The sequence below is a fragment of the Entelurus aequoreus genome, linkage group LG03 (assembly GCF_033978785.1).
Source record: "Entelurus aequoreus isolate RoL-2023_Sb linkage group LG03, RoL_Eaeq_v1.1, whole genome shotgun sequence".
Classification (NCBI taxonomy): domain Eukaryota; kingdom Metazoa; phylum Chordata; class Actinopteri; order Syngnathiformes; family Syngnathidae; genus Entelurus; species Entelurus aequoreus.
The window spans coordinates 32,451,585-32,476,264 of NC_084733.1; the positions used below are offsets into that span (position 1 = coordinate 32,451,585).

Sequence of the window (24,680 nt, forward strand, 5' to 3'; positions counted from 1 at the left end):
AAATATTTTTCACTTAGGCAATGATTTTTTTTTAAAACATTTTTTTACTTAAACTAAAGCGCTTATTAATCGTGTCATTAAGATGATGATGAATCCAGCATTTACTTGATTTTAATTTTAAATCTAATGCTAATTATAACTCCTGTATATGTACTGTATATTTTATGACCATTTTGCATTTTTCACAGCATTTGTATTGAATCAGTACCTCCTGGTACCTTAGCACCTCCAAAACCCTCAAATCTAGACTCCAAACATCCCAGAACAAGCCAGTCAGGTTACTTTTAGACCTCCACCCCAGATCACACCTCACTCCAACCCACTTCTCCAAAGTGGGCTGGCTCAAGGTGGAGGACAGAGTAAAACAACTTGCACTGAGCCTAGTCTATAAAATCCGCTACACCTCCCTGATACCGAAGTACATGTCAAACTACTTCCTTAACGTAAATGACCGCCATAACCACAACACCAGGGGGAGCTCCACTAACCACGTTAAACCCAGATTCCGATCTAACAAAGGTCTTAACTCATTCTCTTTCTATGCCACATCAATGTGGAATGCACTCCCAACAGGTTTAAAAAAAAAGGGCATCTCTATCCTCCTTCAAAACCCCACTAAAACAACACCTCCAGGCAACTTCAACCCTAAACTAACACCCTCCCTTCCACATAATACCTCTTCGGATTGTAAATAATCAAATGTAGACACTTTTTTTTAATACTTTCTGATCTCTCTCTCTATGACCACTACTTGCTGTCCTACCAAGTCAGCCCTACACTGTTCCAATGTCCATTTATCTGATGATGCAATTGTTGATGACTGAAGTGTTGATACCAACCAATCCTCCATATCCCACACCCCGGATTGTAAATCATTCATTGTATATACTCTGATGATTATCTTGTGTGATGACTGTATTATGAAAATAGTATATATCTGTATCATGAATCAATTTAAGTGGACCCCGACTTAAACAAGTTGAAAAACTTATTCGGGTGTTACCATTTAGTGGTCAAATGTACGGAGTATGTACCGAACTGTCCATTCTACTAATAAAAGTTTTAATCAATCAAGGGCATTTTTATTTATTTACATTGGTCAACCAATCAGATCATTGATCCCACTATCCTGCTCTTTGAGTGACCGAGTCCTTTAAATCATGTTTTAGGAGCATTTCAAAAAATACATGTTGCTTTAAATGAGCTGCAACATCATTAGATAAATGATAGCCATCAATAATAACACATTATATAAAAATTGTCATTATATAATTAAAAGCAGGGAAATATATACATTTATCATGAAATATATAAATTATAAATATTAAAATTATTTTAAAATTGAATTATTTAATGGACACTTTATAAACAACGTTTTAAAACTTTATATTTATTTAGTTTTGGCACAAAACAAAATCAAATATGATTTCTTATCAAAGTATGGTAAATTATACCCCTGTGTTTGCCATATATTTTATTTACATCATTTTTTATTTGAATATTTTAAATCTAAACTACGGGTGTCAAACTCGTTTTCATTAAAGGGCCACATCGCAGTAATGGGCATTTTTAAAATTAATTAAAATTATGCATGCAGATAATAACCTGTGATTCAAGATTAATTGAAATTCAAGTGTGATGAATCAGATTTAAAAAAAATTATTTAACAGTACTAATATAAATATATAATGACCTCATGATATTATTACACAATTACTAATGGATTTGATCATTATATTTTTTTCATATACAAATGAATGGATAACTTGCTTTGAAATCATAAGGTGACACGCAGATATTTAAAGGTTAAAGTACCACTGATAGTCACACACACACTAGGTGTGGTGAAACTATCCTCTGCATTTGACCCATTCCCATGTTCTCCCCCTGGAAGGTGAGGGGAGCAGTGAGCAGCAACGGTGGCCGCGCTCGGGAATCATTTTGGTGATTTAACCCCCAATTCAACCCTTGATGCTGAGTGCCAAGTATTTATTTGTACCTTTACAAACACATTTTTTGTAATACAGTATATAACATAATATTTGACACGATCAAATAAAGTTAAAGTTTAAAAGATATGCATTTTTTTGGACAAAATTGAAAGAACGAATGCATCTAGTAAAAAAAAAAAAAAAAAGTACATTTTTTTAAAAATGACAAAAAAATGTTTTAAAGTATTTTATTGACACATTTTTTTCCCAGGCTTTTGCGGGTAGTATAAAATGATGTGGCTTGCCAGACCTGCCCCCATTCCCCCCAACCTTGAGTTTGACACCTGTGACATTAATGCTCATAAACACATTATAACACACCCAGTCTGCCAGAGAATGCCTAAGGGATAATTAGCGTAGCCAGCTTAGAAACGTTGCTATATTTAGCAAATAACTAAAACCATTATACTTAAAATGAAAAATAAAGTGGATTGCAACAAGTCTTTTGGAAACGGACATGAAAGCATATATTGCTCTTCTTTATGAGCACAGGGTGCTGCTGTAGTTCCCTCCCCCATCTCAAAGCACTTGCAGGTCTTGTTTGTGACATAAAAAAATTACCAAAAAGAAGCAACAGAACAAAGTTCATTTGTAGTTTTAATTGTATTTGTTTTGCTTTTTATGTTTTTTACTCCCTTTTTGCAAATGTGTCATCACGCGACACACCACCTCCACAAATAGATTGCAATCCTGTATTGCTTAACTTATTTTACAATATTATGAAAGTTGTTTTTGTCATGTGAAGGTAAAATTGCCCCCAAAATAGAAGGAACAATCTGCTGCATGTCATTTAATAATTAGGGAATGTGTCATGTGACACATCAGTTTCCCCTCTTTCATCATTGCAACGTGTGTGTGTGTGTGTTTATTGTTTAAGCAGGAAAAAACACCAGCAGTTCCATTATTCATGGATGCATTCCACTTAGGGTGCAAGTCTCTTAGTGTTATGGCTTTTTAACGCACTTAAATGGAATGTAGCCCTGGCTAATGTGACCGCTGTTCAAAATATTGTGCTTTTAAAAAGGGAGTAACTAATACTATGTAGGTCTAAAAATGTATATTTGATTTATTATAGTGTTTACATAACTGTTAAAAAAAACAAACAATACACAGTATATACAACTACTGTATGTTATATATTATCTTTGTACATTTATAACACAAAGCGTTAGAAACTAATTTTATTTTACAGCAAACAAACATCAAACATTTCATACATAATAGTACATCTACATATTTATAATGCATCCAGAAAGACGTTAACACGATGAGTTTTATTGAAATAAGAGAAAACACTCGTAAAAGTAATTTCCTACCAAAAGAAGTCTAACAAGTGTTCTGTTTCAGTTTGCATGCACGGTAGAACTGATCAACAAAGTACAATCGTCAACGGCTAAGTTTGGCGATGACTGAAATATTGGCCGTTCCGGGTTTGATTTCCAAATGAAAATATCCTCAGTGTTATTCTCATATGAATGAATTAGAAATAAATATTTCTCAACAATAGAAAATACTAGCTGGGATTTTGGAAAATGGAGTGTTAAAAAAGTGCCAATTCATTTTGAATGCATAAATGTAATTTAACAGAAACATCTCACCATGTTGGTAATAGCAGTGAATGCTGATATGGAAATGACTAACATTGTATTTTTTCTGACTAGGGATGTTTACACTGCATAATGTAATAACTGTACATGAACATGATGAGTCAGCAATGAGTCAAACAAGTTAAGGCAGAAGGGATGTGAGGAGGCGTCCCTATTTGTACATGGCGTTGAAGGATCGTCCGATGATAAGGCGGCGGATTTCGCTGGTGCCTGCGCCGATCTCGTACAGCTTTGCGTCCCGCAGAAAGCGGCCCATGGGATAGTCGTTGATGTAGCCGTTACCGCCTGGCGACAGAGTAATTGACAAAGTGGAATAATAATGTGACAAGTAATCTGAACATTGTTCATTAGGTGGAACTTTTGAAAAATCCCCGCCTGCAGTGAATGTATCGCTCTAAATGGGACAAGCTAACGAGCAACTGTCAAGTAGGACTGCACCAAACGATTATTTCTTGAATCAAATAATTATTTTTCAGTTAATCAATTAATCTGTCGATTTAATTTCTTTATGTATGCAACATTTTTTAGTGTCGTGGAACAACACGTATTTCCCAAAAATACAACATTTTCTTGAACGTTGAAACTTGAAATGCATGTTGTTTGGTTAGGGAATATACAAGAACAATTATTTAAAGAGCTGTTTTACTTTCTCTGCCGTCCTGGAGAATCAACCTTGATGCTCATGCATTACAGTGTGCTGCTGTGAAAAGTCATTTTTAATTAGTTTGCTACAGAGTTATCCAAGGGTGTTCTGACCAGGGTTTTATTCTGCCAATTCCGATACCGATCATACATAAGTGAGATCAGCTGATACGATCACATGTATTAACAAAAAAAATGATTCACTTATATATAGTGGGCCCTATGTGATCTGAAAAAGGAACCATGAAATCACCTTACTTTTTGGGAAGTGAACAAGTAGTGGGTCATACTACAAATTTGTGTATCAATCCAATACGATGTAGTTACAGGGGCAGTATTGGCCAAACTAATACTGTATATTTTATTTAAAAAAATGTAGGATCGCAAAATGATTTAGTTTTTAAAAAAAAAATCACAATTATAATCATCAAAAAAATCCACGAAGACATCTGTTATTATAATATTGTTCTCTCTCTAGACTAATACATCTACTTGTAAATCTCCTTTTATTTTCTGCTTTCTGCTGTAACGCAGTTCTTTGTGCATGTTGGTTAACTTGAACTAAGCACTATTCTTCTGTTGTTTTAAGTTAAAGTTAAAGTACCAATGATTGTCAGGTGTGGGGAAATTTGTCCTCTGCATTTGACCCATCCCCTTGTTCACCCCCTGGGAGGTGAGGGGAGCAGTGAGCAGCAGCGGTGGCCGCGCTTGGGAATCATTTTGGTGATTTAACCCCCAATTCCAACCCTTGATGCTGAGTGCCAAACAGGGAGGAATGGGTCCTGATCTCAGGGTGGACACTAACTAGCATGTGTTTTTTGTTGTCTGCTGCTCTGTTGCCAAATGTGTCACATTTTTAGCCCTTTTCTCCATTTCCACTGTGACAACAATACTTATAATAAATAAAGTTTATTTTCCGCAGTGTCGGTGATATTAACTTAGAGGGGCCGCTCTGTACAGTGTATGGACAAAAATACAGTTAGCAGTAGCCTCCCGACATCAAAATGACCAAGCTGCAAGGTATGAGCCACAAGTGATCATTTTTTGCTGTCATCATTACAAAACATTGATTGGCATCAGGCGATCACAATTTTTTCCACGTCGACTGGAACTCCACTAATGGCATTCTACGTACTTTGGTGTTTTTATTTTTTTAAACTGATTTTTACTCTTTTACCTATTGTTATTTTAAATGCTTTTAATTGAATCACTTTGTATTGTTTTCTATGTGCAGCACCCTAGAAACGGTTTGTCAATAGTGCTATGTAAATAAAGTGGATTTGGATCTTATCTTTCGTGCAATGCAATCTTTTCGTGACGCATTGACACAAGGTACATGACGCTGACCTGTTCACGTCCACACAGCCACGGAACAACAACGTAAACTAACTTTAGCAAACATGTTTATTTTTGTCACTTCTAGCCATAAGTCCTCAAATCAATCCTGCTTTTTTGATGTTTACATATACAAACGAGCGTAACCTGTTGGCAGGCAGTGTAAGTGAAGAAATGATTGCTGACATGCATTTCATTGTGCCTCAAGTATGACGTCACACAATGCCAGCTTCATAAAACAGGAAACAGCAAGTGCCTCTGTAGAAAATTCCAGATCATTGTGAAAAATAATGACTTAGCTCTCTTGTTTCAGCCCATTTAGGCACAGGACTAGTTGAATGAATCACACAGACAAGCAGGTTTGTGTCAACAGTTATGAAAACACAACAGAACATTGTTGACATGAACAATACATGAATCAAATTTGACATGATTGAGCCTATTTGCAAAAATGATGCATTGCTCGCATGCAGTTGCAGTTGTAGTTGTGAACAGCACATGTCGTATGTGTGACTGGCGCACGCTAACTAAATGTCACAGCCCAATCAGACTCCACAAATTCAACACAAGTGCCGAGTCGTCAATAAATAAATTATTTATGCATCCTTAATTATTATTTGATATAATAATTTGTACTGTATATTGTATATTAATATAATTTGTATTTAAGACTGCTGATGTAAATACTGTATGTGAGCACTGTAGCAGCCTGCTAAGTGATGTGCCTACCTAGCGCACACATTTGTTGTTTTCATTTTAGTGTCTTTTATAACCACGGTACGCCCAGACAAAGAACAAAGAGGTGCATCATAGCTATTCATTCATAGCTATGGCTCACAATGTTGCCACACTGTGTGGATATTATCCATTCTTCTGATTTATTAATCTACTTACTCAATTTCTCTTTTTAGCTGGTTACGCTCTGCTGTAACATGGTTCTGGATTAACTTCTATTGAAAAGCCCCAAAAAATGTATTTTGTTGTTTCACTTTTTCACATTCAAGCCAGCTTAGTGGTTAGTATGGCTTTTACTCTCCACCTCCCTCCGTGCGTGTCCAGCATTTTAGAACTGTCTGTGTTAGTTTATTTTTAACATAAATAAATAATCAATGTTTGGACGTTTGTCCATCGATTCAGAATCGAGCACGTACCAACCATGATGCATTGTAGAATCCATCCTTTCCTTCATCTCTAGTCCACACTACGTATACGAACAATCAGGAAGTAGCCGCAACAAATAAATAAATAAATAATATATATATATACACACACAGTACACACACGCACAGACTATATATTACCTGCTTTTTTGGTTACCACAACTGAATTTGGGGAATATTGCAAACATGCTGACAAGATTAGTTTTGAAGTTTTACATCTTTATGGGCAAAGCAATTTATTTTTGTTTATTATTTTCTTCCAATTATAAGTGTGCCTTGTGATTACTGGTGACACGTCCAAAAGTCAGGTGGGGTAGGCTCAAGCTCACCGAGGACCCACATGAGAACAAGGAGTATAAAAAATGGATGAAATATCTTCAGGTTTCTCATTGGCTAAAATAGCCTTTGAGTAAAAGCGCCACCTTCCGCCTAACAGTCTAAAAATGTGTTTCGAGGGCAAAAAAAGAAAACGCAATCAGTGTGGATCCAGAGTCCACAAATGTTATTTGACTGATTTGTTGATTGCTAATGATACTTCAGAGGTCTTATGACTCACCCAAACACTGAATGCCGTCCAACGCAACCTGGGTGGCGTTCTCAGCACAGTATAGTATCACTCCAGCGCAGTCCTGCAGTGGCAACATGAAGCAACAATTATTGTGTGCTGGTGTAGGATTAAGTGCCAGGTGTTGTTGCCAGATTGGGACATTATCAGGAGCAAGACTAATTCCCACTATGTTTTTAACTGAAACATGGCTGGAACAAAATAACAGTGCAAGCATTCTGATCGAGACAGCACCCCCCAACTATAACTTCATTGATATATGTAGATCGGGGAAAAGAGGTGGAGGGGTTGCTGCTATATTTAAAAACATGTTTCAGGGGAAACAGATGTCACTCGGTGAGTTTACATCATTTGAATACCTGTGTGCTGTGTTGAAATGCTCTCCCAAAATTCTCTTGTTAATTATCTACAGGCCACCTAAATATTCTGCAAATTTTTTTGATGATTTTACTGAACTATTGTCTAGCATCTCCACTGACTTTGACTGCCTGGTTATAACTGGTGATTTTAATTTTCATATTGACGATTTAAATGACAAGGGCGCAAAAGAACTTTTTACTATTTTAGACACATTTGAACTGTCTCAACATGTGAAAGAGGCTACACATTATAAGGGACACACCCTGGACCTGATTATCACAAAAGGTCTCAATGTTTCTGATGTTCTTGTGATTGATCCTTCATTGTCTGATCATTTCTGTGTTTTCTTTAATATTTCTGTAATTCCGGACACACAAACAGAATCAAAGAATGTCAAAAAGCGGTACATAAATGAACATGCTAATGTCCTCTTTAAAAACGCCATCTCCTCACTACCACCTCTAAACCCATGTCATGCTGATGATCTTGTAAGCAACTTTAATTCCAAAATTGTGAATATCATAGATATCATTGCACCTGTTACAGTTAAAACGATTTCTGGCAAGCAAAAGGCACCCTGGAGAAAATCTGCTGCTGTAACAGCCCAGAGAAGAGAGTGCAGGAAGGCTGAACGAATCTGGCGGAATACAAAACTTCATATTCACCATGACATCTATAAAGAGAGCCTCCAGGCCTACAATTTAGTCTTAAAAAGTGCTAGAGAAACATTCTTCTCCAATATCATAAACAGCAACACAAATAAGGCCAAAACCCTATTCACAATCGTTGACAGACTGACTAAACCCCCAACACAAATACCAGCCGAACTCCATTCCACGCAGAAATGCAATGACTTTGCATTCTTTTATACTGATAAAATTGAAGGCATCAGACGCACCATCAATATCTCAAGTAAAAAAGTTGGATCACCACCCCATTTAGGCAAAAGTAACACAGCAATGATGGCAAGCTTTAATGCCATAGACTCTAAAACTCTAGTGGAAACGGTGACAGCTCTAAAGTCATCCACCTGCTGCCTTGATGTTTTACCTACCAACTTCTTTAAGAATGTTTTTGACTGCCTATCAACAGACATCTTGCAAATAGTTAATAATTCTATTAAATCGGGCAATTTCCCGAAGGCTTTCAAAACTGCAGTCATTAAACCTCTTCTAAAAAAGCAGAGCCTAGATGCCTCTGTTATCAACAACTACAGACCAATTTCAAATCTACCATTCATAAGTAAAATAATTGAGAAAGTTGTCCTCCAACAACTAAATCACTTCTTGGCTTCTACTGGCTGCCACAACAACTTCCAGTCAGGATTTCGACCTCTTCATAGCACAGAGACGGCCCTTCTTAAAGTTATAAATGACATCCGTCTAAACACAGACTCTGGCAAAACTTCAGTATTAATGCTTTTGGACCTCAGTGCTGCATTTGACACTGTCGACCACTCAATACTTTTGGACAGGTTGGAAAACTGGGTGGGGATCTCAGGCACAGTTTTAAGCTGGTTCAAGTCATATCTACAAGATAGGAACTATTTTGTTTCCATTGGTGACTTTGTATCAGAACCAACCAACGTAACGTGTGGAGTCCCCCAAGGTTCAATCTTGGGGCCGACTTTATTTAACATCTATATGCTCCCACTAGGACAAATCATGCAAAATAATAACATTGACCATCATTGCTATGCCGATGACACCCAAATCTATGTAGCGCTATCACCAAATGACTATCGCCCCATAGATCTTCTGTGCCAGTGCATTGAGCAAGTCAAACACTGGATGTGCCAAAATGTCCTACAACTAAATGAAGATAAAACTGAGATAATTGTTTTTGGTGCTAAAAAAGAAAGGTTTAAAGTCATCCAACACCTTCAATCACTGTCCCTGAAAACCTCAAATAAAGCCAGAAATCTTGGGGTTATTTTAGATTCTGATTTACATTTCGACAGTCACATCAAATCAGTAACAAAATCGGCCTACTATCACCTCAAAAATGTAAAAAGACTTAGAGGGCTCATGTCAGCTCAAGACTTAGAAAAACTTGTACATGCCTTTATTACCAGTAGGCTAGACTATTGTAATGGTCTCCTTGCAGGTCTTCCCAAAAAAACTGTCAGGCAGCTACAGCTTGTTCAGAACGCTGCTGCTAGAGTTCTAACAAAGACCAAAAAATGTGAGCACATTACACCAATTCTTAAATCCTTACATTGGCTCCCTGTACATCAGAGAATAGATTTCAAAATCCTCCTGCTCACATATAAATCACTACATGGTCTAGGGCCCAAGTATATCACTGATATGCTCCCACTATATACGCCCTCTAGATCACTAAGATCTTCTGAGACCAATCTGTTAGCGGTTCCAAGAGTAAACTCAAATCAAGGGAGATCATCATTCAGTCACTATGCAACACATAGCTGGAATAAACTTCCTGAAGATGTCAGACTCTCCCCAACTCTCACTACTTTTAAAACTAGACTGAAGACTTTTATGTTCACCTTAGCTTTCAGCTAAATCTTTTAATCTTTTAACTTTTAACGTCTGCACTGTTTTTATTTTTATTGTCTGCATTTTAATTTTGCTTTTATTTTCTTTCATTTCACTTTGTTGTCTGTGAAGCACTTTGAGTCTGCCTTGTGTATGAAAAGCGCTATACAAATAAAGTTGCCTTGCCTTGCCTTGCCTAGCAAAACTGCTTATAATGTAAAAATATGATGTGGTGTTCTTTTCGTAGGATCACGGCATGACCCCAGTGACACACTTCTACACACACTATTTAAGATTATCACTTATTTCAAGATTTTGAAATCTGTTGTCATTTTTAAAAGTCTTCAATACAAATAGGTTACATAACTATTTGGTTTTGTCTATCGTAAGTAAGAAAATAAAATCTAATTTAAAAGGGGTCATGTTATGATTTTTTTCAAAATTTAAAACACTTCCTTGTGGACTACATTAAGGGTTTTTAATCTTTTTTACCTTGAGGCCCAACTTTTCCACTACACACACTCAAATATTAACACTGAATTAGTAATCTTACTCTTGATTATAATCATATTCAATAATTATATCTAAGCTACTTACAGTTAGTTTAGCAGTTTACAACCTTGTCAAATAGGGCGGCGTGGCTCGGTTGATAGAGGGGCCGTGCCAACAACCTAAGGGTTCCAGGTTCGATCCTCCTTTCGCCATTCTAGTAACTGCCGTTGTGTACTTGGGCAAGATACTTTACCCAACTGCTCCCAGTGCCACCCACACTGGTTTAAATGATAATGCGTTTCACTGTGTAAAGCACATTGAGTCACTAGAGAAAAGTGCTATATAATTAACTTCACTTCAAATGATATAAAAGCATGTGCTAATCACTAAGATTACTATTTATTTAACACATAAACCTTAGGCTTAGATCAGACTTGATTAGAAAACTAAGTACGAATCAAATATACTGCATAGGAAGACACTCATAAATAACTGACGAAAAATTAATTTACATGCAATTATGTTGTGCTAAAATAAATACATTAAATAAATAATTAATATGTTTCTTTACTAAACTGTCAATAAAATTAAAGTGCAAATGAAAATAAAGCATCATCTATTGAGTCATATTTTTAATAATAAAGTTCTCTGACTTTAGCAGCTCCATGCTTCTTCTGTTTGTTTCATATTGTCATTACTGCCACAAGTGGTGGAAAAGTGTATTACAACTGAGTACCGCTGAGGCCTATACGGACCACGGCTTAGAAACAGATATTTTTGGCGGCCCTGTAGGGAGCGGTCACGGCCCAACACGGCCCTATGGTTAAGAAACACTGGTCTGCATAAGATGTAATGGTGGTTCTTTAGTCAAAATTTTGCATAGATTTCGTTTTTTAGACCGTCTTCAAGCCGCTTCCTGAGCTGTTTTGTGGGCGATCTTATTTACGTGCCGAAACCCTCCTACAGTCTGAGCCCATTCGACTGCATTATCTCCATGTCAGCCATGTTTTTTTTAAGGCTTCCATATCAAGTGTACTGACAAATATAAGTTAGAACTACCGTAATTTCCGGACTATAAGCCGCACCTGACTATAAGCCGCACCAGCTAAATTTAGGGAAAAATACAGATTGCTCCATATATAAGCCGCACCCGACTATAAGCCGCAGGGTTTTGATGTGTAATTACCGTAGTATTTTGGGGTTCCTGCTACCACGGAGGGGATTTTTGGGACAGAGATGACTGTTTGGGAACGCAAAGCGTCCCATTTATTAACAATAAATCTTTCAATCATTCAATCAAACTTTAAAATCTTTGACATGGCGAACAGCATTCATGCAGAGTACAAATAATACAAAGGTGCAAAGTAATACAAAGTGCTCGCCTGTACGTTATCAAAATAACCAGCCTACCGGTATATGAAAACTCAGTCTTTAATCATTGTGTCATCGTCTTCCTCCTGTTTACTAAAACCACCGAAATCCTCTTCGTCTGTGTCGGAGAAGAACAGGCCGTATATAAGCCGCACCGTTGTATAAGCCGCAGGGACCAGAACGAGGGGAAAAAGTAGCGGCTTATAGTCCGGAAATTACGGTATACGCTACTTTTTATTGGAAATGGCAACAACGGACGATTTTAGGATGTATGAGCATGTCTTCCCCACAACAAGAAAAGAGAGAAAAAGAAGGAACTTGTTGACTACAACTGGATAAAAACAGCAGGCAAACTTCTACATATATGGGGATATCAGCTGACGTAAGTAAGGCAAAATAGTCACTAAAGTCTCAAATTCCAAACAACCCGTTTGGAAGAAGGCAAGATTATTTAAAAAACTAAAACATCAACAGTTAAGTGTTGTGATTGAAGCTTTCTGTGGTGCAGAATCTCATGATATTGTGCTGTAATGTTATATGTCAAGTAGATGAGAGGCTGACCATGGCGCTGAAGTGTCCTCTGTCGCAGGCCCGGGCCACGTTGTACAAATATTGCCTACAGGAGCTCAGCCTGGTGTACATGTCAGCCATCTTGCCTTGCATCAGCTGTTGATAACAAAGAACGTTTTTTGGTTAATTTCTGCAGTGTTTTAATCGAATGGACAAAAAAGGGCAAACCTGGAATTGTCCGATCTTCTGTCCAAAAGCTTCTCTGACGTGTAGATAGGGGACAGCGTAGTCCAAAACTGCCTGCATGATGCTGAACAGTCGCAAAATTGTATTTAAAGATGACATTCTTATCACGACAGGTGCTGTCAAAATATTTAACAGCAGCCAGAATATCTCCTTACCCAACAGGTCCAGATGCAAGAACCAGCCTCTCCAGATCTAAACCGCTCATCATCACGTAAACGCCTTTGTTCAATGGACCCAAGATGTTCTCCTCTAAAACAAAACAGGAACATAGAATCAGAATAAAATAAGAGGCGTTGTTTACTATTTTTTTTAACAGTGTGCTTTATGGGACAAACCAGGGATTTTGCAGTCCTCAAAGATCAGCTCACAAGTATTTGACCCCCTCATGCCCAGTTTGTCCAGCTTCTGGGCTGTAGAGAAACCCGGCATCCCCTGCGGGACAGAAGCACATGGAGGTAGGAGGAGCAGACAGTTGAAGCAATTGCTAACATGTTGACCAAAGCCTCATCTAAGCCGCTCTTGTCTCACCTTCTCAACAATGAAAGCTGTAATGCCTTTTTGATATGCCTCTGGGTTAGTCTTGGCATACACAATCAGGACATCGGCATCCGGTCCGTTTGTAATCCAGAACTTGTTGCCATTGAGAATATAGTAGTCACCTGCAGAACACACACGGAAATGTTGCAGAGTAGAGTGGTATTGCAGTATTTGTTTGTTCCTAAATGTCAGAGGAAGTATTTTTTTCTCACAATAAATGATTTAAATACAATTAGTCTAGACACCCAAAAATAGGAACACAAAACACATTGGACATACATGCAGAAAACAATGCAAAATGAAAATACATATAAATGACAAACTGACATTGTCATTGAAACTATTTTATAATAACATGATTGGCTGGTGTCGGCCTTATAAAGCACGCATGGGCGATTAAAAAAACAACGGCGCTGTCATGTCATTGTAGCAATAAAGTAAATGATGTGTGAGTGTATGGCACACTTACAAGCTGTATTGACACTGCACTGATAATGTGTAGGTGTTTCATAATGGCCATTTGCTGGATTAAAAAAGTAACTACATTTGACCTGCAAATAACATTAATAGCAAATAGAATTGCTTTAGTTTTATAGCTGTGATTTGGCGCAAAACGACCAAAATGATCCCAAACTTTGAAATCTTTGGTGTTTCTTAGTTCCATTTAATTCAATGATGGTGACGAAAACCAATGTCAAACCACTCCTGACTTACTTGGCACAAGCTGAGCTGTATGAAAGTTTGGTGCTTCACAGTCAATTGACACAGCAGCTGCACATTTTTTCTTCCTCAAATGACACACAAATCGAGGCTTTGAGGGACACATTAGCTATTACTCCTGGGGCTTAATGATGCCGCAATTCTTCAATATGGTTTGACCCATCACTAAATCATTGTATACATAATCTAATATGTCACTATATTGATCAAAAGAGGCAGTATAATGTGCGACCAAGTCAGTTGCGATTGCTTTTTCAGGCTTCTGATTGGACAAAGTGAGCATGACTGACAATATATGGATTTTTATGTGGGCAGACATTTTTTTAAATGCCACCCATGTGGTTGGAGATTTTATTCAAAAACATGGCCTTTTGCCCCAAATTCCTGGTTCCGTCCAGCTGGGCTATGGAACAGCTGCGAAACCAATACGTTTCCACTTGGTATGTAACGATATAAAAATGTCATACCATGGTTATCGTGAAAAAAAAAAAATTATTATCTTGATATTGTTGAATGTACTCAAAAAGTACTTATACACACATTGAAATCTTTTGACCAAATGATTTTGCTTTCATCGACTAAAAGAATAGACACACTGTTAGAAAACCCACTATTTTGCATGTTTTGTGTTTCTTAGGTTCACTGATAGTGTTTCAGTCTTTCTGTTTTATCTGTTAAATATAGTCTGTGCTGTAGCACTTCAAGATTTATTTCAATTAAAAGTGTGTAAAAAATAAAAACTATTATTTTTTATTATTTTGTGGCATCCTACTCTGTTCAGCTGTCGTTGAACACACGGTAAAAAACACCTCTGTCTCGTTTTCCTCCGATTATAGAACGATCAATCTGTCCTAAGAGAGAACAGCTCGCAGGTTCAATGTGCACAATTAAATAGCTTAGTTGCTCAGACAGCAATGTGTTTATATAAGTTTAGATTGAAGTGTGTTGTTTCTTGATAGGGAAACACGTTCATTTCTCTTGCTTTCATGTTAACATTTAAGCTAGCGAGCTGGTGCCAGTCAGTCCGTGAGTTTATCAAAGTGCAGCTATCAATCACGGTTTTTCAATAATTTTATTTTAAAACAGTAACACTCGTCAGGAGTTTTACCACGGTTATCATTAAAATTGTTACTGTTACATCCCTAGTTTCGACTCTAGTCAATGTGTGTCAACTGCCACCAGCTCCTGAGCTTCGGAGGTTTCTGGGGCAAATACGCAAGGCTTCTATTTTTACATGATGTCGGAGCAAGGCCACAGCAATTTTGCACAGACGGATAGAGCGGGGCAGCAACGCATGAACAAAATAAAACCATCCAGTTAGTTTTCAGAATAAAAACTCAGTGTTGACCCCAGATCGTACATTTCACAGAGTCACATCAACATAACGTCACAATGTTAGGAACTGTTTGTTGTGGAATTCATCCCACATAAAATTGTCACCGCAAGAAATTTGATTTATCGACCACCTTGTCATCATTCTTGCAACGACCAGACAAATACTACAGTATTTTACATCCACACAAACATCACAATCAATTTTTAACGTCAGTCAGGTCGAAGAGTTGGCAGTTCTACACTTAATTAAAATATGCACAGTTAATGAAGCTTTTATGATGGCAACACACCCAGAAAAGTATTGTGTAAACTTTTCATTATTTATATTATGGGGAAGTTGGTTTGAATGTCAAACATTGTGTTAGACCTTAAAGATAACTAAGACTGAGGTATACCTTTCTTCTTGGCCTTCAGTTTCATGGACACAACATCAGAGCCGGAATTGTTTTCACTCATGGCCAAGGCACCCACGTGCTCTCCAGTCATTAACTGTAAAAAAATTGTAACTAAAAAAAAGATCATAGTGTAGCCATTCTTTAACATAAGCAAATACTGTACATTCTTACCTTAGGCATGTACTTCTCTTTCTGTTTCTCATTGGCGTGTCGCACCATCTGGTTGACGCACAGGTTGGAGTGGGCACCATAGCTGAGAGCGATGGCCGCTGACACCCGAGAGATTTCCTCCATAACGATGACGTGATCGAGGTAGCCCAATCCCGTGCCTCCGATCTCCACTGAAAGTAAAGCAGAGAAGAAATTTCACTGAGTAAATGAAAACATATGAATACAAAAATGATTAATTGAAGAATATCTTACCTGGCGCAGTAATGCCAAGCAGTCCCATCTCACCCATATCTTTCCAGAATTCCTGTCTCACACGGAACACAACATGCATCCTCTCCGTGCATCAACAACTTGTGATATTCTCATTGCTACAAAAAAAGACGTTGCTCCAGGGTGTCTACGCATTGTGCACTTAAAAGCATAGCAACTCACCCGCATTCCTGCAAATTCATTCTGCTTGTCTATCTCGTCAGCATGTGGCGCTAGTTTTTCTGCACAGAATCTGCGAACCGTTTCCCTGAGCTGCGCAAGAGAACGACAACAAAAAAGGTTTAACTTGACAGATATTACTGATATACACTAAAGATGCACAATTTTGAGAAAAAACTAATTGCGATTTTTCTCTCCAAAATCTTAATTTACGTTTTGATTTGCGGTTTTTCTATTTTATACATACAAATGCATGAAACAACAAAAATAAAAAGTGAAGGAACATATGCTACATATATATAGACTGTCAAGCATCATATTCTTATCTCAAGATGCAACACGTTAGAACAAAATGCAAAAATTTAGTTTAAAAAATATATGGCTTCATGGACACAGACTCAGAGCTTTTGTCTACTTCATACTCTTAAACTGAAGAACTACATACCTGATAAAAAATAGTTTTTTATAATGTCCATCCATTTTCTACCGCGTGTCCCTTTCGGGGTCGCGGGGGGTGCTGGAGCCTATCTCAGCTGCATTCGGGCGGAAGGCGGGGTACACCCTGGACAAGTCGCCACCTCATCACAGGGCCAACACAGACAACATTCACACTCACATTCACACAGTATAATGTAATCAAAATAATCATAATGGAATGGAATCATAATATATAATAATGCAAGCAGAGTTTCCCCTACATGTAAACGATCGTGGCGCAACACCACCGCAAGATTACCGCTGCCACACCTTCAAAATAAGTTTATTTTATGTGAAAACACTTTTTATTTTATTTTGAAAAAGTAAAAGTAAGGCGAGAAAGTTGAAGAGAATTTTAAGCTAATTACCGTATTTTTCGGAGTATAAGTCGCTCCGGAGTATAAGTCGCACCGGCCGAAAATGCATAATAAAGAAGGGAAAAAACATATATAAGTCGCACTGGAGTATAAGTCGCATTTTTGGGGGAAATGTATTTGATAAAACCCAACACCAAGACATTTGAAAGGCAATTTAAAATAAATAAAGAATAGTGAACAACAGGCTGAATAAGTGTACGTTATATGACGCATAAATAACCAACTGAGAACGTGCCTGGTATGTTAACGTAACATATTATGGTAAGAGTCATTCAAATAACTATAACATATAGAACATGCTATACGTTTACCAAACAATCTGTCACTCCTAATCGCTAAATCCCATGAAATCTTATACGTCTAGTCTCTTACGTGAATGAGCTAAATAATATTATTTGATATTTTACGGTAATGTGTTAATAATTTCACACATAAGTCACTCCTGAGTATAAGTCGCACCCCTGGCCAAACTATGAAAAAAACTGCGACTTATAGTCCGAAAAATACGGTAATACATTTCTTGTTCAAGCCAGTGTAAACGACCCTAAATCTTTTGACATTATACCGACAATAACGTCTAAACATTACGCCGTCTGCGTCTTTGAACCTCCGTTTGTACATCGCTGTGTGGAGTGTGTATTTGTCCCCGTGCATGTGTGGTTTTTCTCAGGGCACTCTAGTTTCCTCCCACATTCCAAAAATATGTATGTTAGGTTCATTGGAGACTGAAAATTGGCCATAGATATGAATGTTAGTGTGAATTATTATTTATATACAGTATATGTGCCCTGGAATTCTCCATGCTAATTTCAGTTAGTTTGTCAATAAGCTAGTCAATTGTTAGCATTAAGCTAACGGCATGAGTGCTCAACCTTCATCCTGCATAATTGTATTGCTTTTTTAGTTTATTCCAAATAACGTAATTTCTAAATGTATGTGCACTTCATTTGTATATATAATATACTTTCTTTAGTGTGGTTAGTTTTACAGTGACTTTAATGTGAAGAATATCAAAACTGCTCAAGTTATTTTTTTTCAAATCTAACTCAAATGATTGTTTACATATTTGGCAAACTAAATTGAGACATTCAGGGAGGGCAGAATAACGTGTAAACATGCGCTTACCTTAGCTAAAACTAATTACTACTCCAATCTCATCCGCATCAATAAAAACGATCCTAAATATATGTCCAATACAGTAGCATCGCTAACCCAACAAGAAACTTCTCAAAGTAGCTCCACCCACTCAGCTGATGAGTTTATACACATTTTTACTAAGAAAATTGTACTCATTAGAAAGGAGATTAAGGATAACGCGTCCCAGCTCCAACTGGGTTCTATTAACGCAGATGCGAATGTATGTACGACAGATCTCGCCCTCCAAAATAATCTCTCTTTTTGAAGAACTAACATTAGAGGAACTCTTGCAACTTGTAAATGGAACAAAACAAAGAACATGTTTACTTGACTCACTTCCTGGGAAACTTATCAAGGAGCTTTTTGTAATATTAGGACCATCAGTGCTAAATAATATTAACTTATCACTTTCCTCTGGTACTGTTCCCCTAGCATTCAAAAAAGCAGTAATTCATCTTCTGCTCAAGAGACCTAACCTCGATCCTGACCTCATGGTAAACTACCAGCCATTTGTCCCAACTTCCCTTTATCTCGAAAATCCTCGAAAAAATTGTTGCACAGCAGCTAAATGAGTGTCTAACAATGTCTGTGAACCCTTTCGGTCCGGTTTCAAGGCATGTTGCTGTTACTTGATCTTAGCGCTGCTTTCGATACAGTCAATCATAACATTCTATTAGAACGTATCAAAACACATATTGGTATGATAGATTTAGACTTTTCTTGGTTTAACTCCTATTTACTGACAGGATACAGTGCGTCCCCCATAACAATGTGACCTCTGACTATGTTTTTGTTTAGTTTAGAGCTAACATGACCTTACAGTGAGGTCTTAAGAGGCACATAGCATAGAAAAAAAACTTTTAAAAATATATTTAAAAAACTAATAAAAACGATTCTGTAAAATTTTACAAAATAAAACATGTGGAAATTACACAAGATTGTAACATTTCCTAACATTTTTAAAACTTAAAAAAAATATTTGTCATCTACCTAGAAAATGTACCGTACAATATATAGTGCGAAGGTTTGTTTAGATTTACAAGGTGAAACTAATATAATGACATGGGCTCATGGCAAAATGAGATTTTTCGAACCTTCTTTTGATATAATGTTGATATTAAATTGAAAATCTCAATTTAAAAAAACAAAAAACTGTAAGCCATGGTCATCAAAGTTGTATTAAATAGATGCTTGACATGTCCCTTTGCATGTAAGGAGTTAATATCACATATTAGTTTCACATTTGAAGTTGACTTGCTGACATGAATGGACTTTTGTACAGAATTGTAATTTGATTAGTTTCATCTGTATAATATAATGACTGAGCGAAAATGTGGTTGGCGAAAAACATGCAACTTTTCTCTTACTACAATTGAACATTCACCTACCGAAGGAGCATCTATGTGGCAAATTGTTGTAAGCTTTTCACCACAAACTTAGTCACTGCTCTGTGACATTCGTCATTCCTGGCCAAGTGGTACTCTTCGTGAATTGAAGCCATTACTGCCGGCCTCAGAATATGTCTCCTCATGCTCATCTAAATGAGAAGGCATTCATTTCAATTTAACAGGTAGTAGTGCGAACATTATCGGCGGTATTAGTACCTGTTATATTTGTCAGCATATTTCTCATATGTCCTCCTCTTGATGAAATAGCAACTTGGAATTATTAAAAGTAACCAAGTTGCGGTCTTTTTTTTAGTAAAATTACTTATTCTGGAGACCACAATACATTATCAAATTCCTTTATTTTTTTCACGTAAAAAAACCCCAACTGGTTTTCAAGGTGTGGCGGCTATGATTTTGCATCTATTTTCTACCGTTTGACGCACTTGGGGTTGCGGGGGCGCTGCAGCCTATCCCAGCTACACTCATTAAGGGGAAACTTTGATGTCACTTCTTCTAGAAACTTATATTTCTTCTTCGATCACCTGTCCAGTCATTGAAATTAGCAACACCTGTGGGTCTAAATACGAAACCCAAAACCAGTGAAGTTGGCATGTTGTGTAAATCGTAAACAAAAACAGAATACAATGATTTGCAAAACCTTTTCAACTTATATTCAATTGAATAGACTGCAAAGACAAGATATTTAATGTTCAAACTGAGAAACTTAATTTTTTTTTGTGCAAATATTCATTAACTTAGAATTTAATGGCAGCAACACATTGCAAAAAAGTTGGCACAGCAGCATTTTTACCAATGTGTTACATCACCTTTCCTTTTAACAACACTCAATACACGTTCGGGAACTGAGGAAACCAATTTTTGAAGCTTTTCAGGTAGAATTCTTTCCCATTCTTGCCTTAAGTTGTTCAACAGTCCGGGGTCTCCGATGTCATATTTTACGCTTCATAATGCGCCACACATTTTCAATGGGAGACAGGTCTGGATGGATGGATGGACAACGTGCTAACTTCTCTGGTTTTGGTTTTTGTACGTCACTTCACATAACTCAATTTTAAAAAATCCAATGGATAAATAGACATGACAATTATCGCGTTAACTGTGTACTTTTAAGTGTAATAAGACTATTTAAATAGACTAAGGCCGTGTCCACTCGAACACAGATACTTAATAAACGCATACTTATCTCTGCGTTTAGGCCTCTTGTCCACACGCAGATGCATACTTCGGTCTTTAAAAACGCAGACTTTTGCAAACACTGGCCAAAGTGTGGAGATCCAAAACTCTCCGCTTAGCGTATGCATGTACACAGCACAAACGGAGACTTGTGATGACGTCACGGTTGTGCGCTGTCATTTCCAAGCTCAACAACACTGCTTCGCTGGCTTTAAATACACTATGAAAGGACTTAATGTATGTTTGAATGTAAACATGCTGCTATTTTCACTCAACATTAATAAAAAAAGACATCAAAATGGGCTTTGCGACACTCTCGCTGGCGCAAATGACAGTCAGCTCTTTTGGATACGATCGCTGTGGAACCGCCACCTGATGGGACAACTTTGACAACCAAGACTTTTTGCTCTGTGTCATAAGAAAGGTGCAACATTATCTTATGTTCTTAGTCCTTGTTTAACGACAAATCATGAAGTTAACTTAACGTGTCTTGCTTCCTAAACCAAGCAACTAAAAACAACATAATGTAGCGTCCTCCTTGTAGTGTGTATTGATGTTAAAGACAATATACAATTTATTGCACATGTACCATATTACTATATCGATAAATAAATGCTTTATAATTCCATGAGAGCTTTGCAGTGACACACGCACGTCTGTGTGCTTTATACAGACACTTAAACATGCAAAATGCACCCAGGGTGGACCACTCATCTGTGCATCAGTTGGGGATGTCTCTGCGCTGCTCACCTGTCTCTGCTCAAGATGATCTTCTGCTGGCCCCACTATGGACTGGACTCTCACTATTATGTTAGATCCATTATGGAATGGACTCTCACAATATTATGCTAGAATAGATCCACTCGATGTCCATTGCACCGGTCGCCCAGGGGTCTCCACATCTGCGGTCCCCTCCAAGGTTTCTCATTGTTATCCCATTGGGTTGAGTTTTTTCTTGCCCTTATGTGGGATCTGAGCTGAGGATGTCGTTGTGGCTTATGCAGTCCTTTGAGACACTCGTGATTTAGGGCTATATAAGTAAACATTGATTGATTGAAAATGGTTCCCTTGGCTCGTTAGTGCGTGCTGATTTTAGACATAATGTACACTTCACTGCACATGTAATGCATCCCCATGTTGCTGACCATGTTATAATTCTATGAGTGTTGGGTTTCAGCAGCACAGGCGTGCATTCGCTCTTTAATAATGTTCCCAGGGCTCTGTGTACGCGCAGGCTGGTTTTAGAGATAATGTACCTGTCATTGTATGTGTAAAGTATATCAAAATAAACATATTTGGAGGTTTAATGCCACCAACTCAGCTATTGCTGCTTTTTTCAGGCTTCTGATTAGACAAAATGTGCATGACAGCCGGTGTATGTGTTTGTGTGTAGACAGACTGTTTTGAAACTGCACTTGTGTGGATGGAGATTGTTTTAACCCAAAATATGTGTTTTTGAAACTCTCCGTGTTCGTGTGGACATGGCCTAAAGATACACAAAACACATAACAGTCGCAATTTCGCATGATCCATACGATTTAATACAGGAGGTATATGAAAGTTACAAATTGCTCACCTGTAAAAAAGGTAAATATTTGCAGCAAGAGACAAAATACTAGAAACATGGTTGTGTTATCACACAACTCTTTCCGTGCAAAGGCACATAACTTGTTATCTTCTACTGCAAGTTAAGAGTTGCCTCGCCACAGCTGTTTCTGTTTTTCAGCCTAACAGCCAAGGACAGAGCTCAAGTACCCCAACGAAGATAAGGCAAAGCAGAGACAGGGCGAAATCACGAGGCTCAGCACATTTCCATCCTGAATAATCACGTATTGTGTCTACTGAGCAACTTGCATAATATGTGACCCCTCCCTTTAGAAGCAGCCTCAGCGATGTAACTAGGGAACTCCTGAATAAAATGGGGGGCCCGGGGGCTGTTCCTTAGAATAGAATAGAATAGAGTTTTATTGTCATTATTACAGTGAACAGGTTCAAAGAACAAAAAAATTGGAGCAGATCCCCTAAGGCAGTGGTCCCCAACCTTTTTGTAGCTGCTCAACGGTTATATATATATATATTTTTAAATATATATATATTTTTTTTTTCATAAAGAAATACAATCAGGTGTGCTTACGGACTGTATCCCTGCAGACTGTATTGATCTATATTGATATATAATGTATATATTGTGTTTTTTATGTTGGTTTAATAAAAAAATTTAAATAAATTTGTTTTTATTTTTTTTATTTCTTTTGCGGCTTGGTACCAATCGGTCCGCGGACCGGTACCGGGCTGCGGCCCGGTGGTTGGGGACCACTGCCCTAAGGTGCATACGCAATAATTTAGTAATATAAATAGTAAAAAAAGATTAAAAAAGAAGATATGTATCTATATATATGTATATATCCACACACATGCACATATCCATACATATGCATATATATACAAATACACATATAACATTATTGCACATTATAGTCCGAAAAAAATAAAAAGACATGATACATGAGGACATGACGGACACATTGTGCTCACTCAGTGCCTGTTTAATGCTACTATGGCTCTTGGGTAAAAACAGTTTATTAGTCTATTGGTGCCCGCTTTTAGCACCCTATAGCGTCTGCCTGAGTGTAGCAGTTCTAGGTGGCAGTGCCCGGGGTGGGATGGGTCTTTCAGGATGCTCTGTGCTTTCCTGAGACAGCAGGAGCTGTACAGGTCAGCCAGGGAGGGAAGGGGGCATCCGATGGAGCGTGGGGGGAGACTTTAACTGAGTGTGCAGCGCCATGAGTTCTACCCGTGAGCAAAATTGAACTCTGTCTCTGCCTGATTCCTTGTTTCTTGTTCTGTTTAATAGACAGTTCGGTGCTTAAACCTGACACATGGAATGTAGTTTGACCCCATGTCCTTGTTCAATCTTTTGCATTGTTCATAAAATACAGAAAAGTGCGTTTACCTCAATTTCACGCAAATGATTTGATGTGTCATAATGAAAATAAAATAAATTACGTTTTTTTCCAACGTTTTAAATGCCGGGCATGGTGGACAATGTCACCCAATCAAATGGTTGTTATGAAACCCACCCACTTGCACCCAGTGCTCACAAATTGACAACAGACACCGTGTCAACCTTCAAAAAAAGGCAGGCATGACCTGAACAGTTTAGGATTTAGTACTTCCTTCGATTAAGTTGACAAACTTTTATAACAATTGAGTTTAGCTAGCTAGGCTACTAATACAATGTCCTACTGTGCACTATTAGCTAACGTTAGGTCACACATCCATGTGGCTGAAATATTATAATGAATAAGTCATTCCGTGTTCGTACAACTAACAGTACACAGTGACTTAGTTACGAGAACGTAACGCGACTCTTTTCCAGCAGAAAAATGGGAGAACTTTGTGTGTGTTGTCATGTTATCTTAGCAGCTGCGGCTAACCTGAGTCTGCTCGTCCGTGAGTCCATTCACCACATCGTCCACCGGGATAGCAGCGCCGGCACATCCTCGCCTCAGCAGCGCGGGGATGGACAGCCTGGGGCAGAGGCGAAGACCACTTTTGATGGCAAACATGTTCTGGATAAAACAATTCAAAAAGTTATGAAGAGACGCGTCCAAATCGGGAAGACAGTAGAGGTCTCACTCTGACACTTTAGCCGCGATGCCAACAAGGGTGTGAGAGTATTATCGCCCTCTAGATGTTGGAGTAGGTATAACACATACTTCTTTTAGAACAGTGGTTCTTAA

General features: G+C 37.8%; 1 protein-coding gene across 3 annotated transcripts; it reads right to left on the minus strand.

Annotated features, from left to right (window-relative positions):
* Positions 1-1,971: 1,971 nt before the first annotated feature.
* On the minus strand, positions 1,972-24,680 carry ivd (isovaleryl-CoA dehydrogenase). 3 transcript variants are annotated; one of them, XM_062041628.1, is made up of 12 exons: positions 24,577-24,680; positions 24,375-24,509; positions 16,368-16,457; positions 16,188-16,239; positions 15,936-16,105; positions 15,765-15,858; positions 13,306-13,436; positions 13,113-13,209; positions 12,933-13,026; positions 12,760-12,841; positions 12,583-12,687; positions 1,972-3,883 (listed from the first exon to the last, which is right to left on the minus strand). In XM_062041628.1, the coding sequence occupies exons 2-12, from the start codon at positions 24,504-24,506 to the stop codon at positions 3,659-3,661; spliced, it is 1,272 nt and encodes a 423-aa protein (XP_061897612.1). In that variant the 5' UTR covers positions 24,507-24,509; positions 24,577-24,680; the 3' UTR covers positions 1,972-3,658. The 3 variants fall into 3 exon arrangements, with proteins under 3 accessions (XP_061897612.1, XP_061897611.1, XP_061897613.1); XM_062041629.1 differs by adding an exon at positions 7,292-7,364 and having other exon boundaries at positions 1,982-3,883; positions 24,375-24,610; XM_062041627.1 differs by having other exon boundaries at positions 1,974-3,883; positions 24,375-24,611.

Excerpts from the sequence above, each read along its gene's own strand:
- ivd (XM_062041628.1), bottom strand. The coding sequence starts at position 24,506 with ATGTTTGCCATCAAAAGTGGTCTTCGCCTCTGCCCCAGGCTGTCCATC. Across the intron at positions 16,106-16,187 it reads GCTTGGCATTACTGCGCCAG|TGGAGATCGGAGGCACGGGA; the intron begins GTAAGATATTCT and ends CTTTACTTTCAG. Across the intron at positions 13,210-13,305 it reads CAGCTTTCATTGTTGAGAAG|GGGATGCCGGGTTTCTCTAC; the intron begins GTGAGACAAGAG and ends TCTGTCCCGCAG.